This window comes from Hyla sarda, chromosome 1, assembly GCF_029499605.1.
Source record: "Hyla sarda isolate aHylSar1 chromosome 1, aHylSar1.hap1, whole genome shotgun sequence".
NCBI lineage: Eukaryota > Metazoa > Chordata > Amphibia > Anura > Hylidae > Hyla > Hyla sarda.
This window is the reverse complement of record NC_079189.1, coordinates 549,886,728-549,904,478: the sequence shown is the minus strand read 5'-3', so window position 1 is coordinate 549,904,478 and position 17,751 is coordinate 549,886,728. Positions and strand designations below refer to the sequence as shown.

The 17,751-nt window shown below is 42.3% G+C and overlaps 1 protein-coding gene across 4 annotated transcripts in view; it reads right to left on the bottom strand.

Moving 5' to 3' along the window:
• The window catches only part of AP3B1 (adaptor related protein complex 3 subunit beta 1), a 228,561-nt gene that overhangs the window by 157,392 nt on the left and 53,418 nt on the right, over window positions 1-17,751 (bottom strand). For all 4 annotated transcript variants that reach the window (XM_056541614.1, XM_056541621.1, XM_056541629.1 and 1 more), the window contains exons 5-6: window positions 17,216-17,376; window positions 14,602-14,668 (exon numbers count right to left, since the gene is read on the bottom strand). In XM_056541614.1, the coding sequence (XP_056397589.1) occupies window positions 14,602-14,668; window positions 17,216-17,376 (228 nt within the window). The remainder of the gene's footprint in view (window positions 1-14,601; window positions 14,669-17,215; window positions 17,377-17,751) is intronic.

The window sequence follows — 17,751 nt, the reverse complement described above, 5'->3', positions numbered from 1 at the left end:
TGTTTATGGCTGCATTCACATTATGTTTAGTCACTATGGCTGCCAGATCCGGCTGGGAAATCTGAAAAATCAGGCGCACCCGTATCCCAGCCAGACCGGAACCGAAAACCATTCACTTTAATGAGCCGACCGGAGTCAGACCGTATACTACGGGTTTTAGGTCCGGTCACTAAACCCGATATGGGGCAAAAAATGAGCCAACCGGAGTCCCTGCCTGACTTCGGTTGGCTCATTAAAGTGAATGAGAAGCTGCGCGGGTTGCACCATAGTTACTAAATGTAATGTGAATGCAGCCTAAGGTCCCACATCCAAGTCTCCCAAAAGGCAGCACAAGTGCCTGAGAGCGTCAAACTTGCATTCAGGGCTGTGTGCAGGAGACCGAGACATGCATCAGAGGTAGAAGGAGTGGTGAGGAAGGCCAGCTGGGGAACACCTCTTTGACTCTTCATAGAAGTGATATTTTCTTTGTTTTGACAACATAGACAGCTAACACAAAAGAGTTCTTCACTTTATTGTACAAGCAGCTCCTAAAATATACAGTAAAAAAATGCCATAAATACCTAGGGTAGGAGTACCCTTTTAAAAAAAAAAAAAAAAAAAAAAAAGCACCTGTCAACAGTTTAAGGGTATGTTCACACTGAGGAATTGGATAGGAATTTACTCAAGTAATTCTGCTTGCTTATTCTGCTCCAAATCATCTAACAATGAAAGTTTCATTTACTTTAATGGACTTTCTCCTGCCCTGTTCACACTGAGGAATTTCTAGCAGAATTCTGACGCTGAATTCTGTTCCGCCTGAAGATAGAACATGTTCATTCTTCAGGCAGAATCCATTTGTAAATGCCCATTGAAATCAATTTCAAGCTGAGTTGAAGATGAATTTAGGCAGAATTCAATAGGAAATGGCTGAACTTCCTCCCCAACATCATTTGCTGCTCTTCCTCCTAAATTCTGCTTTAAAGGGATACTCCGCTGCTCAGCATTTGGAACAAACGGTTCCGAACGCTGGAGCCGCTGCTGGGAGCTCGTGACATCATAGCCCTGCCCCACTCATGACGTCACGCCCCACCCCCTCAATGCAAGTCTATGGGAGTGTATGATGTCACGAGCTCCCTGCGCCGGCTCCAGCATACGGAAGTTTGTTCCAAACGCTGATCAGCGGAGTACTCCTTTAATTCCTCTTCACTATCAGGCCAAGCAGAAAATGGCAGATTTCAACATTTTCCTGACCGAAATGATTCCTCTTCAATTCAAAATGCTGCATGAACCATGAGTAGCAAGAAACAGGGACACGCTCCCTGAATTATAGTTATAAACCTCACCTACAATAGGGCTCAAAGTCATCAGGTTGGTCACAGGCAGTTGCCCCCCGACCCACTGTCTTGATTGATAGATCTCTATCTGCTTGTGTATAGGGAGAGATTTCTCAATCATAGCCAGATTGGTGTCAAGCCACTGGGGACCTCCCCGAAGACTCCGAGACCCATTTCCAGTAGGCTTTAGAAATCTGATGCCTCTGAAATACTGCAGAGATTCAAGAGTGAATCCTACACCATCGTGATTAGTGAGTCCTAGTATATGCTACCGGGGTTAAGTCAGCATGAAAAGGATAACTGGTTCCCTTTAGGGTAGGGTCCCATGTGCCGTATTTGGCTGTGTATTTGCTGCTGCGTATTTTCCTACTCATTGAAGTCAATGAGTAGCAAAATTAGCAGCGTATTTTGCTCCCCAATGGGTAAGAAAATACGTAGCATCAAATACACAGCAGAATATGCCAGGTGTGACTGTACCTATAAGGTAATTTTTCTTGAATATATTGAGCATTGTAGACTGTAAGCCCTTTGGGACAGGGCGTATGTTTTATGTGTATGTCATATGTATTTTAACCCTTTATCAAACGTACAGCACCCTGGAACCAAGTATCCAATAAAATAATAATATATTCACAATAGCGAGTGTAGTACTACGTGGCTGTGCATTACAGACAGATTTTTCAAGTCATCACTTTATTTTATACAGGGCAAGACAACTACACTATACCCCATGTTCCTATGCATCAGATAGGCACAGAGACAGCTAACCATAGCTAAAGTACTGCCTATATCCCAGCTCCCTGGACATGGATACTGGAGTAAAATAGTTGGTATCTGCCTCTCACAATGGAACAAACACATAAGTACAAAAGGACATAGTTTTCATGTAAGCGATCCATAAAGCATGCATAATGGAGAGGTCAATTTCTACACATACCAAGCCATCACGAGGTCATGTTATAAATACATAACACAAACAAAAGCAAAATATATACGTAGCAAATACAAAGAACCAAATCAGACAACCCCCCTCCCAAGGAGAACATAAAGATTTCATTCATTGAAAGCAAACAGGATTACTTGTAAGAACCAGCAATTTCCCAAATGGCTTTAAATTGTAATTGAATGAAAACACAAATTTGATGAAAGTCTTTAGAAAGAAAATGATATTTGTACTAATATTAATATTTCCTTTTTTTATTTCCTTCCTGTAGTATTTGGCCAACACTCTTTATATTAATATGCACCCAACCTAACAATCATAAGAAAACACAGCAGAATATATACTTGTTATTATGCTAAGCAAGCTGGAAGTCCTTGGGGGATTTTTTGAATTACCAATCAGTATAAGCGTGAAGTTGCATTTATTGACTCCAGCCCCGTCCATATACTGGAGCCTGCTGGTACCAGCATGAAGACAACTCAATCCACAAACCAAGTATCTGATTATTTGCTAGAACTAAATAAAATACATCAGGCATCTTAGGATAATTTGCTTTTCCTGTCATTCATAGCATGAAAAAGGGCAAAAGATGGCGCTAGTTACGCGCACACAAGAACATAAAACCCATCTACGTCATCCTCAGCAGTGCCAACGTGTTATTAATGGCAACGTTATGTAAGTGATAGAGTGTGGGCGCTTATTACTAGAGCACAAGTGCGCTCTAACTAGATATAAACAATCAGACAACACAACTACATCAACAGGCATCAGCTTCAATGTACCAATAGAAAACTAAGAAAAAGACAACACCACTCAATAACACACCAGGGCATTCCACATTCTGCCCTTCAGGATTGTGTTATCGGTAGAACATGAAGGACTCGTGCTGACATCAAGGGTCACAGCAGGGAAATCTTGGTCAGCTATACTGGGGAGAAGGAAAACAGAAAGAGAACTAAGTACTACTAGGATAAAATGTTTACTTATTTGTATTCGTGCCATGATAAGTGTTTACACAACATGCATGATGTTGTTATTGTTTGGCAAAATATATACCTGTAAATTAAACAACTACTATGGGGGAAAAAAAATCTCATTTGTATATAAAAAAAAAAAATGTTTACATAACATATGTGATGTTTATGTATGGCAAAAAAATGTGATATAGAGACATTGGGGAGATTCATCAAGACCTGTGCTAAGGAAAAGTTGACCAGTTGCCCACAGTAACCAATCAGATCTCTTCTTTTAGCTTTCAGAGGCCTTTTCAAAGCTAAAAGAAGCAATCTGATTGGTTGCTATGGGCAACTGGTCGAATTTTCCTCTGCCCTCAGTAAGTAATTTTATATATACATACACACACACACACACATATTGAAAGAACTACTATAGGAGAGAAAAACATTACTTGGAATATGATGAATATGATGACAAATCTAGACTTTTTTCCTCTAATCGATTTCAATTTTCTGACTGTAATTTTATTTATTTTGTTTGTACATTATTTATGGGGGCAGACCTATTGCCTGAGCATCTGCTCTGCTCTCTTGGCAACATATATAGAGAATCTTTACAGCAGCTACATGGACATAGAAAACAACAAACGGAGCTGACTTACTGACTTCTGTGGGAGAGTTCTGGGCATGCTCTGTGACCTGTTAAGAGGTGATTGTGCAGGGAGGGAGTGGACGATGAGCTCTCACCATCACCTATTGTGAATGGCCTGATCCTGCCTTACCTACCTATTACTGTTACCTTCAAATAGAATTCTGTCTGGCCTAATAGTAAGGTGACAGTTTTCTCTACAGAACCGCAAGTATCAGCTAATTAGGTTAAATGGCCAGATTAAATACTGCAAGATTTCAGGATTAAATAATATAGAATCAGTGGTCCCCAACCCAGTTCTCAAGGCCCACCAACATTTCGGGTTTTTTCAGTTACTCTACTGGAATAGAATAGAAAAAACATCAAATCCTGGGCTATTGGTGGGCATTGATGAATGGGTTGGGGACTTCTTAAAAAAGTAAAAAATAAAATAAACACGAAAGATTATAAAAAAACAAAAAAAAAATGGCTCAGATTTTCCTAAACTGTCTGAAACAAAAACTTAACCCATAGCAGCCAAAGAGAGCTCAACTTTCATCTTTTTCACATAAAAACCCACTCCCATTAAATTCAAAAGGAAAATGGCTTTTACTGTGTCTACAGTGCCGAAAATGTTTTATTCTGAGTAGGGGTTTGGGCAGATGATTTTAAACAGGAAAAATGATGCACAGTCTGAGAGATTAGCTCTGTAGAATCAGTCAAATAGCAGCAAGACAGTAGTCAGAGATGGGCACAAAAGTAATGTTTAAACATAGCTTTTCCCCTTCTTTATTGTTCTGTGACAATACAAAGTCAGCCTTCACACTCCAGTATAAAAACCAAATAGAACCTGCTTGTCCAGCACTATTATACAGAAATCAACACTGTCTATATAGGTGGCTTACAACCAGCCACCCAAAAGACATACAAGAATTGCATTACTTACACAGGTCTCCTTTTTTGAAATTCAAACTCTAATCAGCGGTGCAGGTTCCCTTAAAGCTTCCTGTACACACTGACACTCACCTAGTTTTAAAGTCCAGTGACAAGTTGTCTTCAGCACCTGTGCTAATCTGAAAACATGGATTAGCCCAGGAAAGGAATGAAAGGCATCACTACCAAACCTGCCTTTCATCCCTTGACAGGATAACCGTACTCAGGTTTATTCTAACCAAAGGCCCAAGCTAACTTAGTCCCGGCAGGGATTTTAACTCTTTCTGTATATCCCATATCTCACCTAGCTATCCCTGGATGAGATGTGAATTTTCTGAGATACGGTATCCACATACGACAGGCACCATGGGTAAATATTGCATTCCCGACCACCATTCCAGTCCAGTCCGCGTGATTGGCAGCCCGTGTCACTGCTCAGCTCCCTAAGCAGAGTGGTGATGCGGGCTGTCAAAGACGCAGAGAGGGCAGCAGACAGGTCTAAGTAAGTATAGCTCCCCGCCTAGGCGACTACTTACAGGGCCAGCCGGGAGACTTACTAACTTCATATCCTTACTGACCCTGTGGGCAAAAACGTCCCCCGGGGATGATAAGGATGAAGATTTTACCATATACAAAACGTTGCCACACGTTTTATATATGTTAGAATCTGATGCTTGGTTACCTTTAAATTCATTCATGGTCCTGTTGTAATGGGCCAGCCAATGACAATCTACCCCAGTGAAGGGTCAACCATAGTGCTGCCATTAAAGTGGCAGTGCCCGTCTGGTCCTCACTTGCAGGACATGTAATCAAGCAGAATTGTAATTAGGAACCAAACAGCAACAGCAAAAGATATTTATATTAAGAAGCTTTTTATTGTTGCATTTTAGGTAGAATTAAAATTAGTTATTTGATTTATCTCTGGATAACACCTTCATAGTATAACTTATGCATCGATTTCTTACAAAGAACTGCAGATGATGCAGGCGCCAATATACTTTATGTGGAAAACATCTACACAAAGTGTCACATTCAAGGTCCCCAAGATGGATCATGTATCTAGCCCTGTCTTTCATTCAGCAGCTGGAAATCATGGTGAGACAAGCCAAGAGCCACAATAATTAATCACAGCATTAGGAGCTGCCATCTCCAGCACTAACAACTTCATCCGTCCACAAATCTCTCAGCCCACCAACTGGACATGTGAACGCTGCCTCAGAGCCCCCTTTGTGTTCACATACACGGCACACACTGGGCTATACTGCTCCAAATTAAATAAATAAAAAAACACTTCAACATATAACAGTAAAGAACCTCAAAGAGCGGCAACAAAGAAAGTCATGAGCAAGCCAAAAGAGCTATTTCTATCAGCGAACGTCTGGTTCTAGATTAGAATGTAAATTCCTTTCTTGTCTCGGTAAGTGGAAAAAACAATTCTGTGCTCATCCAACAAATTTAGTTTCTGACGTCTAATTTCTTTCATTTTGGATATAATAAAGTACTCAGCTACTTCCTGGTGATGCAATTTGCACAAACAAAAATCAATTTTGCGTTAGTATTTCTCAATCAAACAAATCTATTCCCGCTTGCATGCTGCTCTGCTCGCCAAACATGAACACAGACCCAACATCAGAATATGCTATATAAAATAATAGACAGATAGATGGCAAAGGTGTAAAAGAATTTACTTAATCTGGCCTCCATGGCACATATATAGGTGTTCATATGTACCAATATTCACACAGCACCAGAACATTACTCACGTCTCGACTTTAAGATGCTTAGAATTTAAACTATATAACCATGAACAATACAATGGCCAAAATTAAATGTTAATTAAAAGTGATGTCTATGTAATATGAAAAATAGCCTTAAATAGGCATTGTCAGATACAAAAAAAAATGTTATATGTTGAACATCGTGGCAAAATATTAACCTTTCTAATATACTTCATAAGAAAATGTTACTACCTTTTTATAGAAATCATGGCTTATAAAATCATGGCTTTGTCCAAGCTGAAGTAATGGTATGGACAAAGTCCAGTAAGTGAGTGTAAGCTAGCACACCTCTGTGCTCTCTCCTGTCTGATAGGACTCCTCTGTGCTCTCTCCTGTCTGATAGCACTCCTCTGTGTTCTCTCCTGTCTGATAGGACTCTTCTGTGTTCTCTCCTGTCTGATAGGACTCCTCTGTGCTCTCTCCTGTCTGATAGGACTCCTCTGTGCTCTCTCCTGTCTGATAGGACTCCTCTGTGCTCTCTCCTGTTTGATAGGACTCCTTTGTGCTCTCTCCTGTTTGATAGCACTCCTCTGTGCTCTCTCCTGTCTGATAGCACTCCTCTGTGTTCTCTCCTGTCTGATAGGACTCTTCTGTGTTCTCTCCTGTCTGATAGGACTCCTCTGTGCTCTCTCCTGTCTGATAGGACTCCTCTGTGTCCTCTCCTGTCTGATAGGACTCCTCTGTGCACTCTCCTGTCTGATAGGACTCCTCTGTGCTCTCTCCTGTCTGATAGGACTCCTCTGTGTTCTCTCCTGTCTGATAGGACTCCTCTGTGTTCTCTCCTGTCTGATAGGACTCATCTGTGTTCTCTCCTGTCTGATAGTACTCCTCTGTGCTCTCTCCTGACTGATAGCACTTCTCTGTGCTCTCTCTCCTGTCTGATAGCACTCCTCTGTGCGCTCTCCTGTCTGATAGCACTTCTCTGTGCTCTCTCCTGACAGATGGGACTCCTCTGTGCTCTCTCCTGACTGATGGGACTCCATTGTGCTCTCTCCTGGCTGATTTATTTGTTTATCACTTTGAAAATAGGTGTGTATTTATATTTATATATATATATATTATATATATATATATATATACACACACACACACACACACACACACACACACACATACACACACATATCTATATCTTACATCTACCTATAATTGCTAAATAGAGATAAATGCTAAATCTCTACACAGCGTTAAATTTGCTTCCATAGTGTGACAGAAGATAGCAACATCAAAACAAGAAAAAGCAAATTTGCCAGAAAGCCATGTGTTTTGACAGTACCGCAAAACTGCGAGTGTTTATGTCATGGGAAAAGTCCAGGCCACCCAAAGACTTAAGAAGAGACAGTGATTGAGTTTGGAGCCGTGTAAGAGAAAGTCGCCAATCTGACTAGTATGGAACTACAGGTGCCACAAACCAGTATCTGCATTGTAAGCTATACAGATGACATCTTCAGGTTCTGAAACCAGACGACAAACAAAAATGGAATATCTTTTGCAGTGACTTGAAAGGCCCATTGGAAGTGGACAAATTTGCTGACAAGAGAAGACATAAAAAGGAGGACAGCGCCTTGCGTAATACAGTAGGGTAAGTATACTCACCGGGTCCCGTTGGGCAGGTAGGACTCTCACCTTTTAAGCCTCTTGGCTTATATGCATATCACCCCGTATAGGGGTAGTGTTGAATATCTTTGAATATCGAGCTGTAAGCCACGGTGCCCAGACTATCCTCTGCAGGAACAGATAGTGGAAATTGAAGATTATGAAGAAAAGGCACTGGAAACGGCGCTGCTCAATGAAGTTTGTCGAAAAGATGTCTGATGTAAAATCGCTGTTTATTTATATTAAAATAAATAAAACATGATACATAAAAGCAATAACGTTTTAGGATTAGCATACCCCTTCTTCAGGTTGGGGGTGTACACCTGCAATCTAAAGAAGGGATATGCTAATCCCGAAACACATTATTTTGTTTTATTTAATTTTAATATAAATAAACAACAATTTTACATCCGACATCTTCTGGACAAACTTCATTGAGCAGCGCCATCTCCAGTGCCTTTTCTTTATTCATAATCTTAAAATTCGCTGACAGGCCTGGTGTTCAGCAATGGAGCGACTTTTCACCTTAGTGAGAAGGTTTATCGCCACAATGTTAAAATTTGGGGCTCCGAAAAACCCCATTAGGAACTAGATGCACCCAAAGTAAAACATGTAATTAACAGGTGTAAAGTTTAGAGTGCCTTTTTTTCCCCCAAGGATCACTGGCCACTCCTACCTGGACAGAATTTATGCCAAAGTTCTGGTGTACAAGTCTGGATGCAACTGGACTATCACCAAGACATCCGCCAAATCACCAAGGGAAAGAACTTTGGTGATGGGGAGATAATTGGGGAGATTTATCAAAACCTGTGCAGAGGAAAAGTTGCCCAGTTGCCCATAGCAACCAATCAGATCGCTTCTTTCACTTTTAACATGGACTGTGCAAAATGAAAGAAGCGATCTGATTGGTTGCTATGGGCAATTGGGCAACTTTTCCTCTGATCAGGTTTTGATAAATCTCCCCCAATGTCTTTCTATGCCAATAAATTTGTGTCCTCTTGGTTATGAATTCCAAGGCTATAATTTAGCACAATCCTTTTTCTTTTTTTCAATAAAACACACTTTATATAGATTACATGTAAAACATTTAAAGAACACCAATAAAATTATTAAAGTGTACCTGACGTCAACAAAAAACTTTTTATATAATGTAGATAATACCATTATATGTATATTTATAAATTGGTTAAGTGCTGTGCCTGCAGCTATTGCCTGTGAGGAGTCCAAATACAGGAAGTGAGGACAGGACAAGCAGGGATCTGTGCAGGCTCCTGGTTTGTCAATCATCCTCATTTGGGGGCCTGTAGCATGTCACAGAGCCTCACTGCACAGAGCCCCGCTTGTCCTCAGTGCACAGAGCCCCGCTTGTCCTCACTACGCAGAGCCCCGCTTGTCCCCAGTGCACAGAGCCCCGCTTGTCCCCAGTGCACAGAGCCCCGCTAGTCCCCAGTGCACAGAGCCCCGCTAGTCCCCAGTGCACAGAGCCCCGCTAGTCCCCAGTGCACAGAGCCCCGCTAGTCCCCAGTGCACAGAGCCCCGCTAGTCCCCAGTGCACAGAGCCCCGCTAGTCCCCAGTGCACAGAGACCCGCTAGTCCCCAGTGCACAGAGACCCGCTAGTCCCCAGTGCACAGAGACCCGCTAGTCCCCAGTGCACAGAGCCCCGCTAGTCCCCAGTGCACAGAGCCCCGCTAGTCCCCAGTGCACAGAGCCCCGCTAGTCCCCAGTGCACAGAGCCCCGCTAGTCCCCAGTGCACAGAGCCCCGCTAGTCCCCAGTGCACAGAGCCCCGCTAGTCCCCAGTGCACAGAGCCCCGCTAGTCCCCAGTGCACAGAGCCCCGCTAGTCCCCAGTGCACAGAGCCCCGCTAGTCCCCAGTGCACAGAGCCCTGCTTGTCCCCAGTGCACAGAGCCCTGCTTGTCCCCAGTGCACAGAGCCCTGCTTGTCCCCAGTGCACAGAGCCCTGCTAGTCCCCAGTGCACAGAGCCCTGCTAGTCCCCAGTGCACAGAGCCCTGCTAGTCCCCAGTGCACAGAGCCCTGCTAGTCCCCAGTGCACAGAGCCCTGCTAGTCCCCAGTGCACAGAGCCCTGCTAGTCCCCAGTGCACAGAGCCCTGCTAGTCCCCAGTGCACAGAGCCCTGCTAGTCCCCAGTGCACAGAGCCCTGCTTGTCCCCAGTGCACAGAGCCCTGCTTGTCCTCAGTGCACAGAGCCCTGCTTGTCCTCAGTGCACAGAGCCCTGCTTGTCCACCCTCACTTCCTGTATTTGGACTGCTCATAGAGACACACAGGCAATAGGTGCAGGGACAAAAATACACATTTTTTAACCAATGTAAATGACAAATATACATAGAATGGTATTATCTACGTTATATAAAAAGTTTTTGTTGATGACAGGTACACTGTAACTAAGTAACTATGGCACTTGCATGGCTACCCCCTTTTCCTAGCTCTTCTGAAATTAAATAAAAATGTTTGTTTTTCCAGCGTAGACACCAATGATGATTTCACCCTATTAAACGTTCGGTATTGCATAAAATTCCATTGAATTAAAACAAAATGATTCGCTGGTAACTTTAAAAGTATAAAATATTGCTTTCTAAAAATCTGACTGTTTATTTCTATTTCGCATTGTCAATAGTGGCGTTTGGACCCTGAGAAGGAAGAGGAAAATAAATAAATCACTCTGGCAAAACTAGCAATGAGCTCATCAGATTCAAATGCAGTCTTCCATTTATGTATTTTTTATATTAAAGCAATAAACACGGCTCATTTGTCTTGCAGCAGTTGCCACACGTTTCTGTGCTGTTGCTATGAACTTGAGCCATTAGCCGTGCTCCAAGGTAAACTACATGAACCATCAACAAAAGTGACACTCAATCTAAGGAGTTCATATTTCCTCCAGATTATCTATGGTGGTTGACAAGCTGGTAATGAAAAAAATCACACTAAGCAAATGGATCCTCTAATAACAATAAATTCTCTGTAAAAATATGAGGGGTACAAAACGTTTCCTTGCATCTATTTTGTCATAAATTCTAATTAACGGGGGGTGGGAGAGAGGGAAAAAAATAAATAAAAAATAAAACATTGCAGAGTGCTGGGTCATCACAAGAAGAGCACGGGAAGAAGATTAATAATGTGCTGCGAGGTGGCCTATGCAGCCGAGATTCCCTTCTCTTTAATTAATGGCCCTCCTACCTGCCCTAATCATAGGGCCCAAATGATATTCCCCTTCTTATTTCAATTTTCCCTGAGACATGGAAGATGAAAGAGATCAGTCATTAATCTTCTAATAGTGGTATAATAGATCTATCACAATAAAACATCTGCACAAACAGTTCTTTTTTCAGAACACCGAAGCTCTTGCCGCCCTTAAATCAATAACTTCTGAAAACAGCAGTTTACCTATGTTCGCCCCGGCTGACAACGTGATATCTTATTAAATATCTCAAGTGCAACCCTGCAGCACGCACAGCCACGGCAGCCATGATGATCGCTGGAAAAGTATTAACTGCCCTAGGAAGCTGTTCTGTCTCTGTGGTGAAGATTTGGGGGAGGGGCGCATAGTGTTCAGGAATAGAGTATTACATTATCCAACACAATGGGGCATAGGCTAAAAAATGTCATCTCTGAAAAATATTAACAAACTTGACTTAAATGCGTAAAATACCGGGTGCACAGGTACGAGGATGATCTACCTGTAAATCATTTTATGGAACTTGCTCAACATAAAATCAAATATCACAGGGGCTTCTAAAAAAAAAAAAAATGTGTACGATATACCACCAATATGATCTAGTATATGGTGTGGCCTCTACACTTGTACCAGGCCTGGTCATAACACTTGCTTCATGCATGGTCCCTATACTTGCCTGTGCCTGGCCATGACACTTGCTTCACGTATGGCACCTATGCTTGCTCCGTACCTGGCCATGGCACTTGCTTCACACGTGGCACCTACACTTGCTCCGTACCTGGCCATGGCACTTGCTTTACACGTGGCACCTACACATGCTCCGTCCCTGGCCATGACACTTGCTCCACACATTGCACCTACACTTGATCTGTGCCACACATTCCACCTATACTTGATCTGTGCCTGGCCATGGCACTTGCTTCACGTATGGCCTCTATGCTTGCTCCATACGTGGCCATGGCACTTGCTTCACGTATGGCCTCTATGCTTGCTCCATACGTGGCCATGGCACTTGCTTCACGTATGGCCTCTATGCTTGCTCCATACCTGGCCATGGCACTTGCTTCACATGTGGCACCTACACTTGCTTCACACGTGGCACCTACACATGCTCTGTCCCTGGCCATGACACTTGCTCCACACATTGCACCTACACTTGATCTGTGCCACACATTCCACCTATACTTGATCTGTGCCTGGCCATGGCACTTGCTTCACGTATGGCCTCTATGCTTGCTCCATACGTGGCAATGGCACTTGCTTCACGTATGGCCTCTATGCTTGCTCCATACCTGGCCATGGCACTTGCTTCACATGTGGCACCTACACTTGCTTCACACGTGGCACCTACACATGCTCTGTCCCTGGCCATGACACTTGCTCCACACATTGCACCTACACTTGATCTGTGCCACACATTCCACCTATACTTGATCTGTGTCTGGCCATGGCACTTGCTTCACGTATGGCCTCTATGCTTGCTCCATACGTGGCCATGGCACTTGCTTCACGTATGGCCTCTATGCTTGCTCCATACGTGGCCATGGCACTTGCTTCACGTATGGCCTCTATGCTTGCTCCATACCTGGCCATGGCACTTGCTTCACATGTGGCACCTACACTTGCTTCACACGTGGCACCTACACATGCTCTGTCCCTGGCCATGACACTTGCTCCACACATTGCACCTACACTTGATCTGTGCCACACATTGCACCTATACTTGATCTGTGCCACACATTGCACCTACACTTGATCTGTGCCACACATTGCACCTATACTTGATCTGTGCCTGGCCATGGCACTTGCTTCACGTATGGCCTCTATGCTTGCTCCATACATGGCAATGGCACTTGCTTCACACGTGGCACCTACACTTGCTTTGTGCCTGGCCATGAAACTTGCTCCCCACATTGCACCTACACTTGCCCCGAGCCTTCTACAAGTAGATCACTGAAATACATTTATCTATATTGCACTGCATGTTTTGTTACTATTTCTTATTTTCTTTTTAATCTGTGCAGTGCAGAAGATCATCTATTGCAATCTGATAACATCAACCAGGTACGGTTGATGGATCTCAAGGGGCTGTTGTTTACACTGTGGAATTCTGAGAGACTGCAGCTCTGGTTACCTCAATAATCTAATATATAATATAAGAGTTAGATATGTACATATAATAATCAGATAGCTTGTGTGTTTAAGAGCAGAATTGTAGGGTGCATTAAAAGGAACCTGTCAGCTGTCAAGGGCGGCCTGATATAGCAACAGCCATCAACCAGCATCGGAAGGGCGCAGCAACATGAATGTGTTGACAAAATATTTTTAAAGGTAAAAAAGCCATAGCAAGAAGAAGAAAGCATATCATAAAAACCATCAAGAGCCGTTAGCATACTTGTTGATAGTTTCCAGTGTGTCTCCAGCTGTTGCAAAACTACAACTCCCAGCATGTCCAGACAGCCAAAGGCTGTCTGGCTATGCTGGAAGTTGTAGTTTTGCAACAGCTGGAGACACACTGTTTGGAAAACACTGAGCTAATGCTAGCCAAAGGCAGAGTTCCCCTTCACCCATTTAAAGGTGAATGTGTCATGAGAAAATGACTTATCTTTTAAAACCAATCTTCAAGCAAAACATGTTTTTAAAGAAGTTTTACTTTCTAAACAAACATACATATATACATATATATATATATATATATATATATATATATATATATATATATACACACACACACACACACACACATATACACACACATAAACATATAATCTATATATCCTCACACACAGGAATATGTTGAAAGCTGACCCCACCAGTAGAAAAAGATATGACAATCCATGTGTATCTAGCTCAGTTTCCCCTACCTGTTAAATGGCCCCTGCAAAGGTCACAGAGCATGCCTAGAAAGCTTTCCCATCAATATCAACTGGACAGCTCCTGTCTATTGTTTTCTAATTAGATGGGGATTGCAGTAAAGCACTTACACTAAATATCCTAATGCTGTTAAAAACTGATCAGGCAAGATTGCTGTCCCCATAGTAATGTACAAAAATGAAATAAAAAAAAATAAAAAAAAATAATTAAAACCAAAAGATAGAAACTGATTACTAAAAAAAAATATATATATAAAAAAAAAACACAAGGTTTTAGTATAAATGTTTCTAATCCGTAAAAGAAAATCTAGGTGATACAATCCCTTTTGGATCAAACAATGCAGTAAGTGAATTAGACAATACAGAACAGCATATGTGAACTTACCGTGCTTTTATCTTTAAGTAGTTTCTCTATAATCTCAATAAGCATGTCCTTCTGCTCTGGATCAAGGCTGTTAGATGAAAATAAACATAGCCACTTATCAAACATGTTCATCTAGGTTTCAACATCAATTCCTTGCTACAAAGACCTCCCCCTAGCATTCTTAAATTAACCCCATATTGCATGCTAACTTACTAACCACTGACATTTGTTACAGATTCTGGAAGGTCAGATGTACACAAGAGACCACTTAAGGTCTATTCATACGTACAGTATTCTGCACAGATTTGATGGGAAGTTTTGAAGCTGTATTCAGTCATTTAGTTTACATTGGGATCTGCAGCATAAAATCCTGTGCATCAAATCTGCGCAGAATACTGTACTAATGAATACATCATTAAAACTCCAAAATTCTAATACAGTATATGGCACGCTTGTAAATGGCAATGCCAGGAGGTATGGCATGTGATCGTTGAGGTCAATAACTGGCAGTCACATGGCAATACTGCAAATAATGGCTACCTGTACACAAAGGCTGACTAGGGACCACAGAAGAGCATGCACTGGATTGGTGAGAGTTTAAATGGGTACTCCGCTGCTCAGCGTTTGGGACAAACTGTTCCGAAAGCTAGAGCCGGTGTGAGGTGGAATTTTCAAACCCATGCAGAAGTCGGACCGCTCCTCCCCTCCGTTCTCCGAAGTTTTCCGAACCTAGAGCGGGGAGGAGTGAGGGCAGAGCCCAAGGTCGCACGTCTGCAGGAGATAATGAAGCCACGCCCCCTTATCTCAGGACACAGCTCTGCATTACACAAGAAGACACAGAAGGGGGAAGAGAGGGGACGTACACAGCTCCCTCCCCTCCTCTCCCCTGTCTTCACAGGACCTAAGTTACCATGGGGAGGTTGCAAGTTTGCACGGGGAAAACACAGAGCAGGGGGAGGGAAGAGAGGACGTACGTGCACAGCTCCTCACCTACCCCTGCTCTGTCTTCGGAGGAAATAAATTTGCACAGGTAGGGGATAAGGGGGATCAGGGTAGAGTCACCTGAGCTGTTTTTTGCTGCATTTTTGTGCAGCTGATTTTGCTATCCATTGACTTCAAATTGGCTGGAAAATATGCAGCAGTGAAGACACAGCAAAATATGGCAGGTGACGATACCATAAAATAATTTTTTTTATGAATATTAATACATTATATATACACACACACATATTATATATATATATATATATATATATATATATATATATATATATATATATATAAAATGTAAATATATAACCATAAAACAAATGGTGCAGCACTCAAATGTAAAAAAAAGAAAGGTGCAAATTTATCCTCTCATGTCACAGCAATGGTGCAATTGAGAAAATACATTTGCACCTTTTTTTGGACATTTAAGTGCTGCGCCATTGTTATAGGGTTATCTACAAGGAACGTGATCAGGTTGTGGCCGCTGGCTCCACGCACTTATATTGGCTAAGAAGTGCTGCAATTTTTCCTTGTTATATAAGTGTATATATATTAAAACATTTTCTGTTCTCTCTTATCGACAAGATAGGGCATAACCGCCCCATTGGGATAGGTCTAACCTATAGGACACTATACAAACAATTTTGAGAACGGGGACCAGTGTCTAGTCAGAAAGGAGGGGTGGTAAGCATCCATTGTCTAGGGCAGCTGAAGAAGACAGCCGAGTACAGGGCTCAACTATTTAGGGCAGCTGCCCCTGCGATCTCCCGCAACACCTGGTGTTCTAAACAAAAGCCAGGTACCGCCGCCAGTGGTTGTAACATCACTACATGAATGGAGGGGGCGTGGTGTGACGTCACAATCACAGTTGCCCCCTCCAAGTGATCTGAACAAAATGTTCAGAATACTGGGGCACGGAGGTACCCATTTAAATGGGTGTCCTCTGTTTTAGGATAAATCCTACTTTTTATAATTATCTCTGGACAATAGGCAGATCACAAACTGTTGCTTTGCTGGGGCCTCCCCAGTGATCAACTAATCTGGGGAACCTAACAATAAGCGTTCAATTTTTCTGCATCGCCACCACAGTACCTATACAAATAAATGGGTTGTCTGTTTAATCTACGACAGGACAGGTCCTCTAGATCAGTGGGCTCCAATCTGCACACCTTCATATTTTGCTAAACTACAACTCCCAGCACAGCGGTTGGCTGTCCATGCATGCTGGGAGTTGTAGCTTTGCAACACCTGGGAGGTAAGTAGATTGGAGACCACTGCCGTAGATCAATCAAAGTTATTTGTAGGATCCTGAACAGAGTTCCCCATCAATTAACTTAGATTTCTTTGAGTGTAAAATGCTGTGGAATACACTATATAAAATCAAGAATTATCTCTTTACTAAAGGTATATTAAAAATCTCTCTACTAAGGTATATAAAAAATGGATTTCTAAGCTCAGCGACTCAGCGACATTTTTGCTGTAAAATAAATAAATAAATAAAACACTGGCTGCTTATCTCTAAAGCTTGAGAAGTTATACACAAAGGACACGACTCTGAATAAAAAGGACAAAGCTGTGTAGTTGATGTGAAGGCAGATTGAAGTGGCTACATGTCACACAGAGTCATATATTGGAGCCATCTTACCTATAAAGCTTCTGGATCGCGTGCGCTGCCGTCTTCCGCACATAGGGTGACAAGTCTGCTGCGGCTTCTTTTATAGCCAGCATCATTATGGGGACAATAATTGGCACACGGATACTGGATAAAACCCGCAAAGCACTTGCCCGTATAAGTTGATTAGGATCCTGAAACAAAAGGATACATTGTGGCAGACACTTTATACAAGGAACAGATTCCATAACATTTGCTACACTTCTATAAATTCTACAATAATAATTATTTCCCCCATTGCTTATATAGCCTCAACATATCCTACAGAGCTGAGCACAGATTGTCACCATTCACACCTCTGTTCCCACTGGGGCTGAGCCACCTGTATGTCTATAAATAGGCCGCCATATGAATGTTTTCAAGTAGTAGTAACTAGCAGGTTAAAGGGGTACTCTGGAAGGGGACATTTTTTTATTTATTTTTTTTAAATCAACAGGTGCAAGAAAGTAGTAGTACAGCGAAAATAACATCCCTTATCCAAAGGATAGAGCATAAGTTATAGATTGCAG